The sequence below is a fragment of the Glandiceps talaboti genome, chromosome 9 (genome assembly GCF_964340395.1).
Source record: "Glandiceps talaboti chromosome 9, keGlaTala1.1, whole genome shotgun sequence".
NCBI lineage: Eukaryota > Metazoa > Hemichordata > Enteropneusta > Spengelidae > Glandiceps > Glandiceps talaboti.
Window position 1 is genome coordinate 10,410,460 of NC_135557.1, and position 21,907 is coordinate 10,432,366.

A 21,907-nucleotide genomic window follows, 5' to 3' on the forward strand; every position below is an offset into this window, starting at 1 on the left:
TATGGTGCCGAAGGTTACTGAGCAAGGTTTTAATCAGATCAGAGCTATAGAAAGTATTGCTAAAGTGAATGATAATGATTATGCTATTAGTGGAAATTTGCACTTGGAAATTGTCAATCATGTTCTAGACCATCGACAGTACACACTGACAAACGCTTCTTGAAAGAAGAGCTTCCACTGTAAAACCTTGCACAGTAACCTTTGGCACCATTTGGTGATCTTTAACATTGAATATTGACCTTTGACACAGTATTGTAACATTTTGATATTGACGTTTGGGCAACAGAGGGCGAACTTTGACATTAGCCATTGATTGACCTTTGGCACCATGTGGTTACCTTTATCATTGGCTACTGACCTGTGGTACAATTTGATAACCTTTGACATTGAATATTGACCATTGGCACTACATATTGTGACCTTTGATAGATATTATGTTCATGTCCACCTTGTCTCTATTTATGCCTCTTTCTCTCGTGTGTGTGTCTTGCCTTCATCCCCATAGCAACAGACATTAATTCAGGTATGCTATTGTGTGTGTGTCGTAATGTTATGCATCCAATCAAAATGCAACTACATGAAATGATAGTTACACAGAATGATTAATTGTTCACAATAAAAATCTTTCCGAAACTCTTCACGTTACCTTTAGAATTACATTGTCACAGTGGTTTTTTTGCAAATTACTTTCTGTCAGTGCCTCGCATCACTCAAAGTACTTTCTGTCAGTGCCTCGCATCACTCGTAACACATAAACTGTGACATTGCGGAATACTTTGTGGCAATCACCTCATCACCTGGAACATGTATACAAGGCAATAGATCATTGCAGCTGCATATGCCGATAAAAACACACCATTGTATACATACTTGGGTATCCATCTAAGAAGAAGTCTGTGACAATAAGTTGTGCACAACTTGTCACCCTGTGTAACTATCACTCTGCACTATAAGTATAAGGACAAAAATGACAAAAATAATAAATATCTCCCTCAAGTCTGTTACTACACTAGATATGCTTGCTGTGTTGTGCTAAATGTCCACATGATTGGCCAGGAAAAAGAAACTTTTTTCTTTCACTGAAATCACGGCTATCTTAATTTTACTCTACATTTTATTTTCTTTCTCTGAAGCATGGAATTATGCAGTGATAATAACTTGTCAGTTAAAATATGATAATAAAGTGTGCTGTGTTGAAAAAAATTAACACACTTCTAATGACTTATTATAAGTAGTGATTTCTTTTCCTTGGCTATCATTGTAACTGCTTACATATAGCATGCTAGTATTTTCTGTGTTGTTTTAATACTTAAGCAACTCAAGAAATTGTGATTTTGTTTTACTGCATTACATGGACAATGTAAGTCTGTGAATTGAGCCGATAATACAGAACACCACCCCATTCACAAATCGTAAAATAGTATGACCCTGAGAAACTAAATTCCTAAACATTAATTTTGTTGTGTCTTTGTTCAAAAAAACTTCAATATATTTTGAGTTAAAATCATGGAAAAAAATGATAGGTCACCATGCAATATTTTTGAATACAGATGAAAGAGGCGAAAGCTGAGTTTATAAACCTTTTACTCGACTAAAATACTTACAAGTGTACATAAAACAGCCATAAACATTTGACATTTTTTGGTACGTATAACAAATTACATCATCATCGGATCGTATCTATGTTATATCTTAATAATACCAGCTTTGAGTTCAGTCAATTGCAAGTGATAATTACGTTTGCTTCATGAACTTAGTAAAAAAAACTGCGAGTGATTTTGACCAACACAGCATGAATGTGACCCAAAATCTTATAAATTCTTCTCCCGCCACCAAACATCAAAACGGCAACTGAACACTTTGTGGTAACTGCATTAAAAATAACAGATAAATGATTTCCCTTATAAAAAGATAGTGAATTGTCAAATGTCTTTAATGACTTCAAAAATACATTTAGGCTCCCTTCAACCAGATTTATAAAATGCTTCATAAAAAAAATGCAAGACAGTTATGTATGCAACAGAATGAACATGAATACCTGTTACGTGTTTGTTGATGCCAAGTCTCTCCCACTCATAACATGCAGTGCTGTCAGGGGTGGCATGTACCCGAGCACGGAATGCTTTTATCAGCGGGTTTTTCACTGGTCATTTCATTGACATTGACACTTACATTGGCTTTCTCTCTTTGTTTTGCTTTGACAGTCCTTAATAAGCATGGTAAGCTGATCACATTCTTGCGTTCATTTCTCATAGCAAGACCTGCTAAGAGACGACTCAAACAAAGTGGTATACTCAGAGAACGTGTCTATGGATGTGATTTGGGTGAACATTTGTTGAACTCTGGTAATGAAGGTAAGTCAGGATGTCTGCTTTCTCTCTCCTCTCCTCTCCTCTCCTCTCCTCTCATCTCATCTCATCTCATCTCCGCTCAACTCATCTCATCTCATCTCATCTCCGCTCAACTCATCTCTTCTCATCTCATCTCCGCTCAACTCATCTCATCTCATCTCCGCTCAACTCATCTCATCTCATCTCATCTCCGCTCAACTCATCTCATCTCATCTCATCTCCTCTCCTCTCCTCTCCTATCATCTCATCTCATCTCATCTCATATCATCTCATCTCATCTCATCTCCGCTCAACTCATCTCATCTCATCTCATCCCTCCTTTCCTCTCCTCTCCTCTTCTCTTCTCTTCTCTTCTCTTCTCTTCTCTTCTCTTCTCTTCTCTTCTCTTCTCTTCTCTTCTCTTCTCTTCCCTTCCCTTCTCTCCTCACCTCTCCTCTCTTCTCTTTTCTTCTCTTCTCAACTCCTCTCCTCTCCTCTTTCTACTTCCTCCCATTTGTTTCTCCTACTCTCCCTCACCCTCCCTCCCTCCTCTCTCTCTCTCTCTCTCTCTCTCTCTCTCTCTCTCTCTCTCTCCCTCTCTCTCTCTCGCTCTGTCTCTGTCTCTGTCTCTCTCTGTCTGTCTGTCTGTCTCTCTCTCTCTCTCTCTCTCTCTCTCTCTCTCTCTCTCTGTCTCACTGTCTTTATTTTTGTCTCTCTGTCTGTCTCTCTTAGGAAAATTGTGTGTATCGAATCACGTAATGAAAAGGAATTACATTTAAAGTTTGATCATACAGTTTTACACAAAATGGAGTCATTGCCATCACTGTTTACCACGAATACACATGTTGAGAAAGTAAAATTATTAATCTAAATTTAGTGACCGAAAACAATGACACAATGCTTTTATAATGTAGTAACTCTCAGAGTATTTATTTTTATGTACAGTTCCCCGGGTGCTAAGTCTGTGTACTGAGTTTATTGAAACCAATGGTGTTGTGGATGGAATTTATCGTCTGTCTGGTGTTACATCAAATATTCAACGATTACGTCAAGAATTTGACAGTGAGACTGATCCCGATATGTCTGAGTATTTTCATGACATTCATAGCGTTAGTTCAGTGCTTAAATTGTACTTCAGGTGAGTTAACAGTCCAAGTATTTTCATGACATTCATAGCGTTAGTTCAGTGTTTAAATTGTACTATAGGTGAGTTAACAGTCCAAGTATTTTAATGACATTCATTTAGCATTAGTTCAGTGCTTAAATTGTACTTCAGGTGAGTTAACAGTCCAAGTATTTTCATGACATTCATAGTGTTAGTTCAGTGCTTAAATTGTACTTCAGGTGAGTTAATAGTCCAAGTATTTTCATGACATTCATAGCGTTAGTTCAGTGTTTAAATTGTACTATAGGTGAGTTAACAGTCCAAGTATTTTCATGACATTCATAGCGTTAGTTTAGTGCTTAAATTGTACTTCAGGTGAGTTAACAGTCCAAGTATTTTCATGACATTCATAGCGTTAGTTTAGTGCTTAAATTGTACTTAAGGTGAGTTAACAGTCCAAGTATTTTCATGACATTCATAGCGTTAGTTTAGTGCTTAAATTGTACTTAAGGTGAGTTAACAGTCCAAGTATTTTCATGACATTCATAGCGTTAGTTTAGTGCTTAAATTGTACTTAAGGTGAGTTAACAGTCCAAGTATTTTCATGACATTCATAGCATTAGTTTAGTGCTTAAATTGTACTTAAGGTGAGTTAACAGTCCAAGTATTTTCATGACATTCATAGCGTTAGTTTAGTGCTTAAATTGTACTTCAGGTGAGTTAATAGTCCAAGTATTTTCATGACATTCATAGCGTTAGTTCAGTGTTTAAATTGTACTTCAGGTGAGTTAACAGTCCAAGTATTTTCATGACATTCATAGCGTTAGTTCAGTGCTTTAATTGTACTTCAGGTGAGTTAACAGTCCAAGTATTTTAATGACATTCATAGCGTTAGTTTAGTGCTTTAATTGTACTTCAGGTGAGTTAACAGTCCAAGTATTTTCATGACATTCATAGCGTTAGTTTAGTGCTAAAATTGTACTTCAGGTGAGTTAACAGTCCAAGTATTTTCATGACATTCATAGCGTTAGTTTAGTGCTTAAATTGTACTTCAGGTGAGTTAACAGTCCAAGTATTTTCATGACATTCATAGCGTTAGTTCAGTGTTTAAATTGTACTTCAGGTGAGTTAACAGTCCAAGTATTTTCATGACATTCATAGCGTTAGTTCAGTGCTTAAGTTGTACTTCAGGTGAGTTAATAGTCCAAGTATTTTCATGACATTCATAGCGTTAGTTCAGTGCTTTAATTGTACTTCAGGTGAGTTAACAGTCCAAGTATGTTCATGACATTCATAGCGTTAGTTTAGTGCTTAAATTGTACTTCAGGTGAGTTAACAGTCCAAGTATTTTCATGACATTCATAGCGTTAGTTTAGTGCTTAAATTGTACTTCAGGTGAGTTAACAGTCCAAGTATGTTCATGACATTCATAGCGTTAGTTCAGTGTTTAAATTGTACTTCAGGTGAGTTAACAGTCCAAGTATTTTCATGACATTCATAGCGTTAGTTCAGTGCTTAAGTTGTACTTCAGGTGAGTTAACAGTCCAAGTATGTTCATGACATCCATAGTGTTAGTTTAGTGCTTAAATTGTACTTCAGGTGAGTTAACAGTCCAAGTATGTTCATGACATTCATAGCGTTAGTTCAGTGCTTAAATTGTACTTCAGGTGAGTTAACAGTCCAAGTATGTTCATGACATTCATAGCGTTAGTTCAGTGCTTAAGTTGTACTTCAGGTGAGTTAACAGTCCAAGTATGTTCATGACATTCATTTAGCATTAGTTCAGTGTTTACATTGTACTTCAGGTGAGTTGCTAGAAGTCCTCAAAAAACCTACATAGAGTTTCACATCACTCTTTGAATGTCAAGTTTCTGACCACTTCATGAAAGTTCCTGAATATCAAACCACGCCTTGAAAGTTATAGAAAGGTGATAATGAAAATGATGTGTTTCCTCATGTTGTGTATAGTATGCTGTTTCTATGGTAACTATATGTATATTGACATGATTACAGAGAGCTTCCCAATCCACTGTTGACGTATCAGCTGTATGAGAAGTTTTCAGAAGCCATTGCCAACGAGGAAGACAGGTTATTGAAGATAACAGATGTCATCCAGCAATTGCCACCACCTCATTACCGAACTGTAGAATTCCTAATGAAGCATTTGTCAAAAATTAGCACTTTCAAGGACCAAACAGGAATGCATTCCAAAAACCTGGCCATTGTCTGGGCTCCCAATCTACTCAGGTAGGTCCGAAGTCAAGGAAACCATGGTTGGCATGACTACAGACTCGTGTTCAGTTGTCATGACTACAGAGTAGTACCATCATGGTTGCCATGACTACAGAGTACCATCACAGTTGTCATGACTACAGAGTACTATGGTTGTCATGACTACAGAGTACAACACATAGTAAGATGCACATGATATGAAGCAGATAATATATTTAAAGGCCCATGGTTCAATATCATGCGTTTTGAATTGTGCTATCTTATCAGTGAGGTTTTAATCCACCTTCTCCCAAGAGGGTCTCTCTTTGTACACAAGTAATTACTCATTGGGAAATGAGGATAGATTGAAGCGTTCTTTTGTTCGAGACCAATTTTTTTTCAAAACAGTTCTGTTTTCACATCTGAATTGTCTTTACAATAGGTATTTTATGGTTTATTTAAGATCCTGGTATATTGCATACAAAACTCTGGTAGATTTTGTCAATTTGCCATCCTGTTTTAACATAACTAGTAACTAATACAGTCGTTTAGTTATTGAATTAAATATATCCATAGATTTAGTGAGGGTCTATGGTCTATTTGTACTTTTTTGTGTAGACTTAATGAAATGAAATTTGTGTATATTTTGCCTATATGCCAATTAATGTTGTCTGCTTTGTAAAGCTGTATAAAAGTATCACACAGTTAACAACTGATATCACTTCATTCATGCTTTTAGACGTGATGTTAACGTTGGCTCTTCAACACCCCCCACCTCACCTCACCTCACCCCACATCCAACACCACTGTCACCCTATCAAAGCATACTCTTCCAAATGCCAGATGGTTGAATCCTGTAAAGTACACCTTTTCTTATCCTTGATACTTCCACGCCTCTAGCAAAGTCATTTCACTCTCCTTCACGTATCATTCATTCATTCACCCATTCATTCATTCATTCATTCATTCACCTATTCATTCAGTTACTCAGTTATAGTTAATTCATTCATTCATTCACATAGTATGATACAGTATATTAAAAAATAAACCCGTATGGTTTTCCCATCCAGTGTCTACCTTAACTTTGTACCATACCAAAGACTTTTATAAGTGTATCATCCATTGAAGGGATTACAGTGTCCCATATTGGTCTACCAAGTTTTTTATTCAGTGTATGAGTATCATCAAAAAGTGTCAATTTAGATTAAAAGTAGTTGAAAGCCTTCATTGTAGGCAATGTATCTAACAGATAGATGTTTATTAACTTTTGTATATTCTCTACTTTGTGACTTAAACTTAGTGTATACTTTGTGTTGTATCATTATTTTGTATAGTTTGTGTTTTTCTAGTTATTATACTTATTATAAAGGTATAACATATATACATATTAATTACAAATACAGTTATGCATGGCTGCACTCGCACATACGTACATTATGAACATACATACATACATACATACATACATACATACATACATACATACATACATACATACATACATACCTACATACATACCTACATACATACATACATACATACATACCTACATACATACCTACATACATACATACATACCTACACACATACATACACACATACATACACACATACATACATACACACACACACACATACATACATACATACATACATACATACATACATACATACATACATACACATACATACATACATACATACATGAACAAACATACATACATACATACATGCATACATGTACATACATGTACCGGTACATACATACATACATACATACATACATACATACATGTATAGAATAATCAAACGTTAGTACTCTCTCGTATACAGTTCTAATTTTGATATAAATTGCACAATACATTTGTTGATATGCTAGTCATAAATACTAAACTAAATTGTTTAAGCTGCACAGTAAAACAAATCCACAAATGGCATGAAACCTTTGTGAGTGCATGGCAGTTAGTAACTCACAAGTGTGTTGTATATGATTCTCTAAATCTTGTTGTTGGCCGAGTTGTATGATTAGAGTGCATGCTGTACTCACACCAAGTTTTCTGTTACAGAACATGCACTTACAGTGTTGTTATGGCACATTTACATTGTAGGTTATTCTCCTGCTTCTCTGTGTGTAAGCACTTGTCCAATTGGCAGCTTTGAGGTGCTATCATGTGATGGTCACAAGGTTGTCACATGATACAGGTGTGACAGTTGGTATTTTTGACTTAGATGCACATTACAACTATACTAATTTGATGTTTCCTACCTGATTCAGTACCTCAAATACTTATTTGATTGGTTTTGAGTTTGCGTTCCAGTAACAAGAATGTCTTTGTTAACCAATAGCTCGGTTGTGTTATTGTCACATGATACACCTCTGCCTTCATCAACCAATCACAAAGCTACACTTCTTGACATGTGATTGTCACCTGATAGTCATGTGACTAACCCCTGAGATTCTATTGTTTTGTTCTATTACAGATCCAAGCAGATAGAGACAGCTAGTATGGCATTTAAGAAAAGCAAGTATGTGTCAGTAGAGATGGGTGTAGTAGATACTCACTGTATGCGTGTCCAATTATGTTAAAAAAAGATTCACTTTGTCTCAGTCTCCAGTCTTAAAGTGGTCATATGGATGAATAGAAGGTAGTTATTTTGGAATTTTAATTTATCAAACAATTTTATCATGGCTTCCTACTTGAAAAGTCAATGTCAAACAACATATACCAAGTCTGTGTTTGTAACTCAATAAATTGCAAAACATTAATAAATGACTGTGTAAAATGTTTGTTATTGTATGTACAATATAACAAACTTTTTACACATTGTTTAGCAATTTGCAATGTACTAAGTTACAAACACAGACTTGACATATGTTGTTTCACATTGATTTTTCAAGTAGGGAAGCCATGATAAAATTGTTTTATGAATTAAAAATCCAAAATAAATACCCAATCCTTATCAATATGGCTACTTTAAGGCGGAGCTTTAAGAGTAATTTATGTCATAGTGGCTCTATTTGCCTATTGGGAACAATTATAAATTCATATTTTTATAATTTGACACTATTTTCCACAAATGTCATGGAAATATCAAATGTTATTCATTGAACCAAAATGATATTGATGCAAAAGTGAAGGTAATAAAGACACATTAGATATCTTTCTTGAAATTGATGGAAAAAAGTCCACAAAGTTAGCGGATTTTGTGATCATTAAAGTACATACCACAGCATAGGAGAAATTTTGATGTGGAGGAACAGGCATAAAATCTACTTGTAATTACTAAATTAGCCAGAAAAAATGGTTACCATGACTTCATTTCGTTTATAAGGAAATTGTAATAATGTTGCTGAAGGGTGCAGATACATTTTACTTGGCATAATTATCTCTGTAAACTGAAGACAAATTCATAGTAGATATATATTAGTATGTAGTTATTCTCAAAAAACCTTTTTTCTTATTGAATTTTCATTGTCATGACATGGCTATGGTATGCAGGTGAAGAGGAAAAATAGATTTCCCTAATTGTTTCAATTTCAATTTTCATGTTTTTGGTTCTGGTTTTAGTTTCAATGACTTTTTTTATGATTTTTTATGTGGAAAACATAATAGCCTTGTCTATAATGTTATTAAAGTAGGATATAATATTAAAATTTTCAAGAGATGAAATGGTGTAGAAACTCAGGAAAATAAATTTATTTTCAAAAAATAAAATAAAAATTAAAAAAAATAAATAAATTTGAATAGAAACAAAGCTTCATCGTGTTTACAGATGTTGAAATAAACTTTATTCAAGCAAAAATTCAGAGATTCTGACGTAAAACTAAACTTAGCGTAATTCATTTATTTGTCATTGTATATATAAATGTTTATGTTTAAAGTGCCCATATAAGATGACAAATGGGTAATTATTTTGGATTTTCAATTCATAAAACAACTTTACTTTGTTTATAAGTGAAATAGTAATGTGAAATATTATGTACTAAATCCTTGTTTCCAACTCAAAAAATTACAAAATATTACAAATGTAAAATATTTGTTATTGTACGTACAATAACAAACATTCTTTACACACTTTTTTAGCTTGTTGCAATTTATTGAGTGATAAGCACATATTCAATCAATGCTGTTTCACATTGTCTTTTCGAGTGTAATGAAAAAAAAAATCATAGTAGAATTGTTTTATGAATTAAAAATCCAAAATAAATACCCGTTTGTCATCTATATAGCTGCTTTAAAGTGGCCATATGGATGAAGAGTGGATACTCATTTTTGATTTTTAATTTATGAAACAATTTTACCATGGCTTCCTATTTGAAAAATCAATGTGAAAAAACATTGACCAAGTCCTTGTTTGTAACTCAATATATAAATTGAAAAAAAAATATATATAAATGTGTAAAATGTTTGTTATTGTACGTACAATAATAAACTTGGTACACTATTTATTAGATTTTTGCAATGCATTGAGTTACAAACACAGACTTAGTCAATGTTGTTTCACATTGATTTTTCAAATAGGAAGCCATGACGAAATTGTTTTATAAATTAAAACTCCAAAAAATAAATACCCAATCCTCATCTATATGATTGGTTTAAGCCAACCTTTTTTATTCTACTTTACACATAGACTGTCTTTTCATTTGTGTCATTGGTTTTACTGTGTTTTGCGTAAAGTGTCAGTTAAGTGGGTGGCCTCAGAGTTCTCCCCAGAAGTGTTAACAATACTTCGGTCCAACCTAATATGTCCTGCAAACAATACATGGTAATTTACATAACAATATACTATTTTGTTATGCAAAATATACTAGGATGTCGGCTATTATTTTCTGGGGTGAACACATTGTTTGGTAAGATGATTGTGTGTGTTTATAGTTGCTGGAGTGTATCAACATAATGTAAATGATCACTTACCTTATGCACCAAAACATGACAAACTAATCAAACTCGTATCCATGGTTACTCTTCATCCTGCCACCTTCATGCAGCTGTTGGCTTAGCACCTCGTGTATTCAAATCCTGACAGGATTATTTAATTGTTCTGTGGTCAATTGTCTTCCTGTTGGTAGTTTAGATGTTATTTCAGATAAGCCATCCAACTTAGTAAAGAATCTTGAAGAACCACAATCTCTGTCGTGGTCAATGATACATTGCAGAATAATGTCACTGCTCACCACTAGAGGGCGATGTTGGTAGGCGATGCATGGGCAAGTTTAGAAGCAGAACCCTGCTGCTGTTTTGCATACATGAAATGTATAATGACCAATAATTACAGACTGAATGACATCACTAGCCTCTTAAAACAGGCGTACAAATCAAAAGGTTAAAAAGGTGTTGGAATTTGGACCAAATTTAAGAATAATGAGCAAATAATTGATGTCTGCTAACAAGGAGTTCACTTAAAAATCCAAGTTTTGCACGTCTGTTTATGAGGCTAGTGACATTACATGGTCAGACTTGATCCTTATGCAAATCATGTATGCAAAACACACACCAAGGACTCTCTCCTGAACTCGTCTGATATTAATGTCAATCTGTGTTCGTCATTGGATTTTGCCAAATATATTCACGTAGTTCTTGGCAGTAACAAGTCAATCTCAAGTTGATCAACCATGGCTAGGCTAATCAAATACTTGAATGATACTCTACTATGTTGTATGGCTTGTGTGAAATTTAATTTCAACTCGTTGGCTGCCCTGTGTGATATGTGTGTTGGTTTTTACTTTACTCCAGGACAAGAGAAATTGAGACTGGGCTGGCTGCGTTCATGGAAATTCGTGTTCAGTCTGTCGTGGTGGAATATCTGATAAGAAATGTTCACATGATATTTAGTGACAAGATACAGTCACAGTTAACAAATAACGAACAAACGGACATTCCAGGTGAGTACAGTAACAGTTAAGAAATAACGAACAAACATACATCATCCAGGTGAGTACATTAATGGTTAACAAATAATGAACAAACAGACATTCCAGGTGAGTAAGTAGTTCGTGCCATTCATGTACATCTTTCAATGTAATACAAATAATTCTCCCTACCTGCAATAATATTTCACCTCACCTAGAGGGTTGGAATAGAATAGTAGTATAGAGGTTCTTCATATACATACTAATACCATTAATTAGGTTGTTGGAATTAGTGCATGTAATCAATGTAAATGACTCTTGGTTGCATTTCTGATAGGCATGTCAACCCCTGCATCAAGGAGAGCCCGTCCCAAATCTCTGGTGTTATCAACTCCAACTAAATTGTTATCACTGGAGGAAGCTAGGGCACGTAGTGGAGTGCAATCAGTACAGGAGGTACCACTTACTGAAAGACAGAAGTTTATAGAAGTTGGAGGCGGACCATCAGCATTACCTAAACAATATCATACAGTGATTGATCTACCATACGATAGGTGAGAAGATTGCTCTCTCTCTCTCTCTCTCTCTCTCTCTCTCTCTCTCTACCCCCCCTCTCTCTCTCTCTCTCTCTCTCTCTCTCTCTCTCTCTCTCTCTCTCTCTCTCTCTCTCTCAGTGACGTAGCAAGAGGTCCAACTCAATTTACAATTGCACAAGAAATATATGTGAATAATATCTTGTAGTAATCGAGAAACATCTAACCAACAGGAAAAAACAAAGTGCAGGTAAAATGAAGAAATCCCCAAGTGGTTGGCGAGCCTTCTTTGTCAAAACCAGGGCTGTGGACAGTAAACGGAAACTGACTCGTAAAGCCAGTATGCCAGCTGATAAGCAACACAATATTATAGAGACACCAGGAACACTGAGATCTGTCCGTAGTGCTGAATCTCTGCTGTCTGGGAGTGATGCTTCAGATGTTGCAAGTACAATCATGAACCCATATGCTGGTATGTCATTTACAGTCTTTCCTGTCTAGAACCTGGAAAAAGGGAACTTTGAAACTGGTATATAATATATAGTCATTCTGGAAGGATATGAGGGAAGTTCCTTTATTGAAAGTATATAATGGAAATTGTGGAACAAATCATGTTGCCCAGTATATGAAAGTATCCCTTTCCCCAGGAAGTGTAACTCTCAGTCCTTGCAGTAGCATTTTACCTCATGCTAGGGGGTCAAAATAAACAAGATGGCCAACTTATTCTGAGTACCTGTAATAACATTTTACCTTATGCTAGGGGGTCAAAATGGAACAAGAATGTTGACTTATTCTCAGTACCTGCAATAGCATTTCTCGTGCTAGAGGGTGAAAATAGAAGGTCGACTTATTCTCACGCACACCTACAACAATGTGAAGTGTGTGGAGTGGAGTTATGGTGTCGACCAAGAAATCAAGTGTTCATTATTTTTTGGATGTGCCTTGGCAGTGATATTCTATTTCACGTACCAACAATTGTAGACAGTTTGAAATAAAGGCTGTTACATAGTATATAAAGGGTGTTCTTTTTCTGAAAATATAGATTACATAATTTATGTAAATATATCTGAAAAGTTTTTTTTTTTTCATACTTTTCACAGATTCTGATATCTCACCAAGAAGAGGTTCAGATAGCTCCTTGCCCAAGTCAACATCTCACAATTCTTTCTTCGAGGGAGACAGTGCTCTTGCTGCCATGGCCACAAACTCCATGGCAACATCGCCTCATATTTCATACAAGAAGCCAGTAAGGAGAAGCGTGAGTACGCATCGTCAGAGATCCTACTCGGAGACCCCTGACACTGCCCCCAGTGTGGAGTTCATTGTAGGAGAGGTAGAGTTCAGGAAGAAAAGGATGAGGCATTCTGATACGCCAAGAATAATTCATTCAACTCAAATCTTCGATGAGCTTGAGAGAAGAGGAAGCATGTTGTCTCATGCACAGGAGAAGAGTACACCAAGGGTGGATGAAAGCCCCAAACCACTGCCAAAGAGTCGAATGTCTAAAGCTTCACAGTCTCCAGTGCACAGCAATAGATCTTCAGCCTCATCACAGTTATCAAACAGCGTTGAACTTGAGAATGGTGAGAGTAGAAAATCTGGGTCACCTAAAACCTCATCATCAAAGTTACGAAGAAGAGGAAAGAGAGACTCTTTCAAGGAGTCAGACACCGAGATACGTAAGGGATCAACAAAGGAGAAACCCGCCGAGAGGAACTCAGTAGATATCTCTCAAACGAATCTACCACAACCAGCAGGAGAGGAAGCCAGGATACCAACTATTACGAGAACAGAACCAGAGGATAAACAAAGGAGAAAGGAACGACCTGTCTCTAAACCTAGGGTTGTCTTTGCCCAACATGTGTTGCCAGACCAAGAAAGAGTGAAATTAGCTCCAGAAGATAACTTCAAAATCACACCTTACAGTACTTTAGAATCCAATGTTACAATGTCAGATTTTGCAGGTAGCCATGAAGAGTTATTACAGACAACAGCCGAGAACACATTTAACCTGGACACATTAATGTCAGAGTATGAACTGATGAGAGAAAAGTATCTGAGGCAAGAGTCTGCTAGCCCAGTGTTTTCACCCACTGCTAGTGGGTCTACAAGTCCTCAGCCAGAACCTTCAAGTTCAGAGTTTTTCACTAGTCCTACTACATCGCAAGGGAAGTCATTTGTAAATCCTACTTATAGCATTGTGTCAATAGACCCAGAAAAGACTGTGCGTGCTTTTGATAACCCAACTTACACAGAGGTGACAATTCCTCCTACAAGCCCAGCTCAGGCCTTTGATAACCATACATATTGTTGTGTCTCTGTTGGTGAACAACAAACCTCACCCCAGCGTCAGGATAGAAAGGATTCAAGTGCTATTAAAGAGGCATCAGTTGCTATAACTGATCTGTCTTCTCCACTCTCAGAGTCATTTGCTGGTGTTCCAGTGTTGCCCAGTAGTGATGAAGAACAAGCTGCCAGTATCAAGCCATCTGTGGATACCACAAAACCACCAGCTACTGGACCCTCAGTCGGTCTATCACGGTCACCCTCCAAAAGAGAGCCGTTGTCAGTAGCATCAGAGTTGATTTTCAGTGAATCAGAAGTGCCTTGCCATGCAGGGCCTTTTGCCAGCATTAGAGATCTTCCAGCCTGTGACATTGAGACATCTGTACACATCCGAGAGCCTGTGCCTGATGAGAGAGAAGAATCTGGAATTCGTCATGTGTCACCAAAACACACAATCACCACCAGTCAAGTAGTTGACAAGCATGAACCTCCACTGCCACTGAATAGGCTAACCTTCAGCACAGATGATGCAGCAGATGATACACAAGACACTACCAGTCAATCAACTCCAGTGACAAGGTTACCACCCCCTATTCCCCCTCTGCCACTCGGTTACACTCGTTCATCTCCATCGCTTTCACCAAGCTCCCCTCTACTGTCATCACTGAGCCCATCATCGGTCACCTCACCAGAATTGCGGACACCACCACCACTGCCAAGTCCTCCCTGTTTGCACAGTCCATCTTTCACAAGATTCAGTACTACTAGAGCAGTCTTTACATTTGATGAACCAGCTGACAATGTAAGTGAGCCTTCCACACCAAGGAGTGTCACAAGCAGTGTATCACACCAATTCTCTTCAGTTGTAGAGATCGAATATAGAAGTTCCAGCTCAAGCTCGCTCAGCTCCAGAAGTACCTCCAGCCCTGTCTTCCCACAGAGCCCACAAAGCTTATCAACTCCTGTCAGCCCAAGAAGCTTATCCAGCCCAGGAAGCCCAAGAAGTCTGTCGTACCCAGGAAGCCCAAGGAGTCCCATCAGTCCAGCAACCCTATCAAGCCCTACTCCCCAGCAGTACCCTAGAAGCCCTTCAAGTGAAAGTATGTCTAGCACAGGGGAAAGGCCTCCTTCTAGTCCAAGGAGGAGATCAGTAAGTCCCTCTGGTGGAGGGAAGAACAGGAGAAAGGGAAGCTTCCGTCGCAATCCAAGCCCTACAAATGTAGCGTACATGGAAAGAGATGAAAAGATGAACACTGTAGCGGCGAAACTGAGTTCTCATCACGACAATCTGTCTACATACCAGCAATGTGAAGAACCAATATTACAGACTGACAAGAGGTACAGTGATACTGAAATAGAAGGAATCTTACAAGTCAGATGCCCCTCGTTCTACGACAATGAAACCTCACCGGACGACAGTGAAGATGTCGTAGAGCAAGGAGCAGGAAGATTCCCAAGTGAAAGTTTTAGCGAACTGTCAAAGGAACCGTCATCGGGATCAGAATCGGATGAGTTTCCTCTGGATGAATCAAGACTTAGTGTCGCTACATTAGTCTCACAATATGATAATTTGGAAACATCTGGATCAAAGAATGATGATGATGATGATGATAGCATAGACTTTGAGAATGAGAGTCCGGTTGCTGATTACACCAATGTAGTGCACAATCAAAGTTATTCAACAGCTGTAGAAAAGAATCCTCTTTCACCTCCTGTTACGTAGTCAATAGTAAAACAAAAAAATAAAAACCAATTTTTTTTTTATTTGCCAAACTGAAGAAAATGGCCTCCGGAGACAAGGTTAACAAGAATTTACAATTTACAGATATAAAATTTTTATTAACTATTCAGAGAAATTTGAATAACCATTGTAGAACATAGGATGCCAAGACAAACATATTCATTAAACATATATATCTTAACCTACACAGCATGTAGGACTTGGTAAAGCTGAAGTGAACCTTTTTTTTTTGTGAAAGTAAACATTCTAAAAAGTCTCTGAGATTGTATAATTCAGAAATAAGAGGAATTTTCATGCCGGTCGTGCTGTTAGATATTTGGACGTTTGAAAATTCAGCTTCAGGTCTCCGTAAACAGACATACAAGCTTTCATATATGAGGAACACTATGAATGAATGAATGAATGAATGTGAAAGTGTAAATAAAGAAATGAATGTGCTTTTCATACAGCATTATACTCCTATTTTTATGTGCTAAGCAAGACTGCAGGCTGACAAGTTTATCAAAATATTTTGAAACATTGAGTCAACCAAATGTAGGATGATTATTTTTGTGAATTTTTTTTGTTTTTTTTTTCTGGTTGAGAAATTATTGTTGTTTATCACTATAATGTATATTTGTTTGTAGCTGAATGCACTGCTACATAGTATGAATAATATGTGTTATTTTGCATAGAAATTGTTATGCTTTTCTGTCCATACTGTGTGATGTCGCAGACTGAATTTCCAAAAATATATAACATCTCCCAGAACCATTTACAAACCTGAAAATTTGATGCCAGGTTGTTGTTTTCCTGAATCTTCTTCCTCCCCAACTACTAGTAAATAGTTTGGTCATCAACATTTATAGTTTCTACGTCATGTTATGCAGAGTGTATTTTCTAGTATGAATGGCATATAACTCTTATTATATTTTGAGCAACAGAGTACCCAGTTCAAGATATTCGACACACTTACACTTAATGGGTTGCCGTGTCCCATTATGAGATATCAGATACATTATGATGGCGTGCAAATATTGCATTATATATATATATCATGGGTGAACGGATTTGGGGGTGAATTTGAATGGAAATATATAAAGTTGATATTACCACAATGAGAGGTTTTCGTTATGCAAAGCTTGAGGAAAGTAAACAAGTTAATATGGCTAGTTTAATACAGAGTCAGTTTGAGAGGCATTTTTTTTTTGATTCTCAAATGATTATCTGGAAGACTTATGTCCAGTATTATTCAAGTATCCTGGTACTTTTACATGTCGTATGTTTTTTTTTAAAAAGAAAAGAAAATGTGCAATGTACTTAACAAGACCCCCCCCCTCCCCCCCTAAGCCATCTATGATTACATCCTTACAGCAATTTTTTTAACAACAGCACTTCATTGAATGGTGGACGTGGCAACAAAACTTCACTAGCATAGATGGGCCTTTTTATAACAAGTCTTCATTAACATAGGGCAATGTTATAACCAAATTCCATTAACTTACGTGGGCATTGTAACAAAACTTCATTGACAAGGTGGATTTGACAACAAATCTTCAGTAACCACGATGGTCATTGTAACCAAACTATTACATTCATCGGCATAGCAACAAAACATGTTTCACAGAAGGGCATAGCAACAAAACCTCACTAACCTAGGTGGGCATAGTAATTAAACTCCATTAACCTAGGGGACATAGCAACAAACTTTTTAGACAACTACACATGGTCAGTTTTATAATCCAACTGAAAGTATACAGTTCAAAATTTTCATTTAGGTTAAGTAAGGCAAAACTGCTTAGTAAAATTTTTGAAAAGAATCAATTTGAGAAACTGGTCATCATTGTTCCCATTTAACTTGTTTATCTCAGTATTAATGTTGCATAATGCAGTATGTTTGAATGGTGCTCAGTATTAGCAGGCCTCCCCCATAATGCTTATATATTCATCATACTGATTGGCTTATGTGAGTACGTTAACGTTAACAAGTAGTGCTAACGGTAATTGGTTAATCTTATGATAATGAGGTGCTGATATTTCCCGTCCAGCGCAGTTATACAATTCTTAAGCGCCAACGTAAATTTTAAAAAAAACTCTGGAGGTAGCTTGTTCAACCGTTATTACTACAGAGTATTGCAATGGGTTTATTGACAATGAGTAATACAGGGTTTTTATGGAGTCATGTAGAAGTATACTGCTGTTCATATCAGTTGGTGCTTTGTGTGAATAATGTTAACCTTATTGTATCAGTAAAGATATAAAGTACTAAGATACTAAACCTGTCTTTCCTTGCAATTTACTGTAGATCTGAAAGTGATCATATGGATGAGGATTAGATATTTATTTTTTATTTTGAAATTATAAAAACACTGGGTATTAATTGTGGATTTTTAATTCATAAAACAATTTTATCATGGCTTCCTATTTGAAAAATCTGTGACAAAGTCAATGTAACTCAATAAATTGCAAAAAGCTTAAAAGAATAAATTAAAAAACCAACAAAAGAAAATGTAAAAAAAATGTTATTGTTTGTTCAATAACAAATATTTTACACATTTATTAATGTTTTACAATTCATTGAGGTACAAACAAGAACTTGGCATATGTTGTTTCACATTAATGTTTCAAGTAGTAGGAAGCCATGATAAAATTGTTGTATAAATTAAAAATCCACAATTAATACCCAATCCTCATCCACCTGACCACTTAAAGAAATCTACCTTCTGGATTCAACATTGTCTGATTGACAGAGAACTCTTTATGGCTAACTTTTCATAACTGTATGTGACCTTGTCATAATTGTTTTGTAATGTGATTTTCCAGTTGCCACTTCGCCTTTGACTTTGTCTTCTTTAGTTGCAGTATATTGATGTTGCCACTTTGCTAATTTAACAATTCTTGGTGCACATTTTAGTTCCAGCATTTTGTTTCACTTGTCACTAGATATATATTTGTTGCCCCCGTATACATTTTAGTTGCCTGTTTTTCATCTTTTTAGCTACTGCTTTGCATATTGTAGTTTTTAATTTGCATATTTAGTTGTACTTTGTATATTTTAATTACTGCTTTTGCATATTTGCCACTTAAATTTACATATATTAGTTGCCTCTGTATATTTTTGTTGCCAATTTGCACATATTGTTTGCCACTTTGCATGATTTAGATGCCACTTTGCATATCCTAGTTGCCACTTTGTATATTTTAGTTGCCACATTGCATATTTGAGTTGTCGCATTGTATATTTTAATTGCCACATTATTTAAGCTGCTTCATGCACTATTTTTTCACTCCATGTTTTAGTTGCCACTTTTTTTGCAACAATGTTGCCACTGTCACTACTTAAGTTGCCGCTTTGTAGCTTTTCAATTATGATATGTTGCTGCCATTACCCATGCAGGTGTATTCTCTAAAATAAAACTGCCCTAGTTTGTTGGATTTCATCCTTTCTGGAAATCAAAAGTACATAAAATAGCAAGCCCTTCTTGTTTGATTCAAACTATTTAGAAAACGATTAGGCAAAGTATGACATGGTCAAAGGTGCTATAACTTATAAGACAAATCTAGACATATCTGCAGAGCCAAATGTTGAGATAAAATTATCACTTATTTCCCCCCAAAGGATTATATGTTGTATTTGATGGAGGTTTTCTTTTAGTGATGGATATTTCAGATTTTAGTTTCCAAATGGAAAAAAATTATGATTTTTCTTTGTGTATTGCATTCATGTAAACAAAAAGCAGGTTAGTGTTTTGTTTTGTTTTTATGGATTATTTGGTAGAATGGCAGGCCCATTCATGATTCAATCATCTGTTTAGACAGCAGTAGCTAGAGTTGCTTCAATCAGTGGTCAAAATATACAAAGAGGACTTGTTGCAAAACTGCAAATTGATTATAATCTAATTTAGGCGGATTTTATTCTTTTTGACCGATACCTGTTACTGCTCAAAGCAAACGTATCAAGTATGGATATCATGATATAGGAAATAGTTTGCTCACATCTTCTTTAGAGATAGATGGTTACATGAGAAGTATGTGAACACAAGAAGATATTGCATAACTGTATTAGAAGCATTGCCAGCTAGAGACTTGACACATGTTATTCTAGTTTTTAGAAACTCACAATTTTGAGATTTGTCACATTGAAGCTATTCTATGCTTCCATGGGATGTATTGCTATGGAAAACATGCTATTGGCAAATCAAGACACACTACAAGCTAAAACTACTGTTGTTGTTGTATATGATAAAGTACAGAAGTGGGTGATAGAAATGCTATGGTTATGTAGGTACAGACACACTGTAATTGATATTTAACACTTTAAAGCCTGAAACCCTATATATATATATATATATATATATGTATATATATATATATATATGTATATATATATATATATATATATATATATATATATATATATATATATATATATATATATATATATATATATATATATAGGGTGTAATTACATAGAGTTACAGAAACCAAGTCATTAGCGGTTAAGATACATGTAAACAGTGAATGAGGTTGAATGTGTAGACACTGCAGGATTATTTTGTCATGTCAGTGCAATAAGGCCGTATCTGCCATAAAATAATAAATCAATGTCCGACATGTAGCAGTGGTAGTTTTAGTTTGTGTCTATGTTAGTTTGCCAATAGTTGATTTGCCATGGTTGTACTAGTACCAAATAAGCATTGGGTATGGACTAAACCATTCAGTGCAATATTGAACGGAGTAATGGTTTTCAGAGTCGTGAGCTAAAGAAATTCTCATTGATTGATCAATTGATTGATCGATTGATTGACCGAGTACCACAGTGACTTTGTTTTTGGACAATCTCAGGGTTTAGTTACTGTGATAATTGTCTAATTTGTTTTGTCTAACCACATACATTTTGAATATTTGGGGATTTTTTTTTTTTTTTTTAAATGGTCTTCAAAAAAAATTGTCAATTAATAACAAACCTATTGATGCATTTACCCAGCCAGGTAGCCTGTACAACAACTTTGATTGGTCAAGCCAATCACTTCAGTTGTTATACAGTACAAGGCACATGATTGGTAAAATCTTGCAAATTATTTTTACATTGTAGCAACAAACTAATAAGCAGAAAAATGACATTATATTTAAGATACTTTTCATTTAGTCTAGAAATTACCCTTGGCTTTGATCCAATTGAGACCCGATTTTCACTTGATTGGATCCATTTGACCATATGTGAGAGAGATCAACAAGGATCAAAGCCACAGATAGCTGCTCGGCTAAGTTTATACATAGAACTAGCATACCAGTAATTTATTCATGAATCATAATGTGAAGACTTGTAGAACTACCAAATCATTGAATTTAGTGTCGATGCTTATTGTGACCATTAGCATGAAATTTAAGACGTCTTAAAGTGACCATGGAAGCGTAGACTAGGCTTATGTCAGCGGTCAAATCCGTGTTATTGTTTCGTAAATTTGTCCAATATTACAATTTGTGATCTCGGCCTGTTCTCAACTCTGTAATATATATATAACGTTTTTCAGTCTGCACACAACAGTCAAGTCTTTTTTTGTATTAGTCCAGTCTATGTTTTGCTTGTATTCACAGCAATTGTTATTACATATTTCAAAAGTTATTTTTGTAAATATGCTAGGAAACGGCAATAAAATATGTGTACACACTATATCATTAAGTCATTTGGGTTCCATTTTGTGCTATGGTGATGTGTTCGTTCGTGCGCACACGCGCGCGCACGCGTGTGTGTGTGTGTGTGTGTGTGCATGCATGCATGTGTGAATGACTTCCAACCAAAATCCATGAGGCTGATATCTTAAGTATTTGATGTGGATTTTACTTTTGTGTCAAGTTGGGACATTGTCC

The 21,907-nt window shown here is 35.8% G+C and overlaps 1 protein-coding gene across 3 annotated transcripts in view; it reads left to right on the forward strand.

Moving 5' to 3' along the window:
- Positions 1-21,701, forward strand: part of LOC144439652 (uncharacterized) — a 61,360-nt gene extending 39,659 nt beyond the window's left edge. The window contains exons 10-18 of one of the 3 annotated variants that reach the window (XM_078128892.1): positions 2,205-2,354; positions 3,276-3,468; positions 5,449-5,682; positions 8,128-8,172; positions 11,382-11,530; positions 11,835-12,051; positions 12,264-12,502; positions 13,131-20,394; positions 20,495-21,701. In XM_078128892.1, coding sequence (XP_077985018.1) covers positions 2,205-2,354; positions 3,276-3,468; positions 5,449-5,682; positions 8,128-8,172; positions 11,382-11,530; positions 11,835-12,051; positions 12,264-12,502; positions 13,131-16,039 — 4,136 coding nt within the window. In that variant the 3' untranslated portion in view covers positions 16,040-20,394; positions 20,495-21,701. The remainder of the gene's footprint in view (positions 1-2,204; positions 2,355-3,275; positions 3,469-5,448; positions 5,683-8,127; positions 8,173-11,381; positions 11,531-11,834; positions 12,052-12,263; positions 12,503-13,130; positions 20,395-20,494) is intronic. The other 2 variants (XM_078128894.1, XM_078128893.1) reach the window with 2 other exon arrangements.
- Positions 21,702-21,907: the final 206 nt, after the last annotated feature.